The sequence below is a fragment of the Arachis hypogaea genome, chromosome 10 (assembly GCF_003086295.3).
Source record: "Arachis hypogaea cultivar Tifrunner chromosome 10, arahy.Tifrunner.gnm2.J5K5, whole genome shotgun sequence".
Taxonomy (NCBI): Eukaryota; Viridiplantae; Streptophyta; class Magnoliopsida; order Fabales; family Fabaceae; genus Arachis; species Arachis hypogaea.
The window spans coordinates 107584821-107586359 of NC_092045.1; the positions used below are offsets into that span (position 1 = coordinate 107584821).

Genomic DNA, 1539 nt, shown 5'->3' on the forward strand with positions numbered 1-1539 from the left:
TGCACGCTTGGCGCATGTATCAAGTTTGCATGCTTTTGACATTACAGACACCTCCTGGCTCAATTAATTGTATCTTCTTTCATTTTTGGCCAGTAATAGCCAATTCTGATTAGTTCATACCACAAAGCCCTTTCTCCTTGGTGTCTTCCACATACCCCTTGATGGACTTCTTCTAAGACTATGTCTTTTTTTCATCTCGAACACATTTTAGCACATCTCCGGTAAAACTCTTATTGAACAACTCTCCTTTCTTTAAAAAGTAGCATTCTGATTTCTTCTTCAATCTTTCAGCTTCTATTTTTTTGAAGGCAAAACTCCAGCATCGAGGTACTCTACGATAGATTGTTGCCAATTGTGAACATTACATAGCTGCATACTCTCTTTTTTTTTCTGCTTGACAAGCTTGCAAGAGGCTTGTAATTCATCACTATGAGACTTTATTTTTGGCAAAAAATACCCCACCTCTGGAGCCTTTGGTACAACGCAGGGCCTTCTTTTCCGCAAGTGTCTCTATGTAGTTGTTCTACTTTTTCTTTCCTTTTCTCTTCTTCTACACATTTCATGGGGAGTCCATCGTTGCTTTTTTTAGCATTTGCCCATTGAGGAGGCAAAATCCTCTTGTTTCTTTGGTAATATTGAGTGTTCTGAGCTATTCATGTAGAGGCTTTTGCCAATCATTGATTTTTCCTTCCATGGACATCCTTTCTCCCCTGACAGAACTTTTAGCTGTCCGGTGTTTCAAAGTATGTTGTCCATTTTGAATAGTGACTCTACTCCCCAATGTTACTATAGCATCCACATGCTTGTTTTCTGTTCGGGGTACATGCTCAAATAAAATCTTGTCAAATACTTTCATCATGCGCCAAACTTGTTCTCTGCATAAGGCCATACTTCTTTCCTTCGTGCCGTACCCTCCTTGGATATGTTGTATTATCAGGTTGGAGTCTCCTTTGACATGGAGTTTCTTGATACCAATTTCTTGAGCTATCTTTAGACCAAGCGTTAGATTTTCATACTCTGCCTCATTATTGGTGCAAGAGAAATCCAATCGAAATATGAAAGATAGATTTCTTCCATGGAAGTTTGTAAGGATGACTTGTGCCCCTCTTTGTGGATTCGAGGGTGTTCCATCCAACATGAGGGTCCATGTTTCCTCTTCATTTCAAGTATGAACAATCTCTATTGTTTCTGAAATTTGATCCAACAACTCTTCAATCGTTGCTTTTTCAGGACAGATTGACAAGAGGTAAGCCAAAGCTTGGCTCTCAATGGTGGTAGGTGTTACCAATTTCACATCATATTCGCTTAATAGGAGTGCCCAACGACTCATTCTCCCAGTCAAAATTGGCTTTTTGATTAAAAATATGAGGCCTTCATTTTTTGATACAACTTCTACTTGGTGTGCTTGAAAGTATTGTCGGTATCCTTGTGAGATGTACACCAGAGAGAGGCAATATTTCTCTAGTGAGGAGTATCTTTGTTCTGACCCTTCCATGGCTCTACTAACATAGGCAATGAATTTTTCTTTGTCTTCACCTT

At 39.3% G+C, this 1539-nt stretch overlaps 1 protein-coding gene across 1 annotated transcript; it reads right to left on the reverse strand.

Annotated features, from left to right (window-relative positions):
- Positions 1-649: 649 nt before the first annotated feature.
- On the reverse strand, positions 650-1138 carry LOC140175750 (uncharacterized). Its single transcript, XM_072204298.1, has one exon. The coding sequence runs from the start codon at positions 1136-1138 to the stop codon at positions 650-652; it is 489 nt and encodes a 162-aa protein (XP_072060399.1).
- Positions 1139-1539: the final 401 nt, after the last annotated feature.

What these genes read in the sequence shown, in the direction of transcription:
- LOC140175750 (XM_072204298.1), bottom strand. Translation starts at nt 1,138, where the DNA reads ATGTTGGATGGAACACCCTCGAATCCACAAAGAGGGGCACAAGTCATC.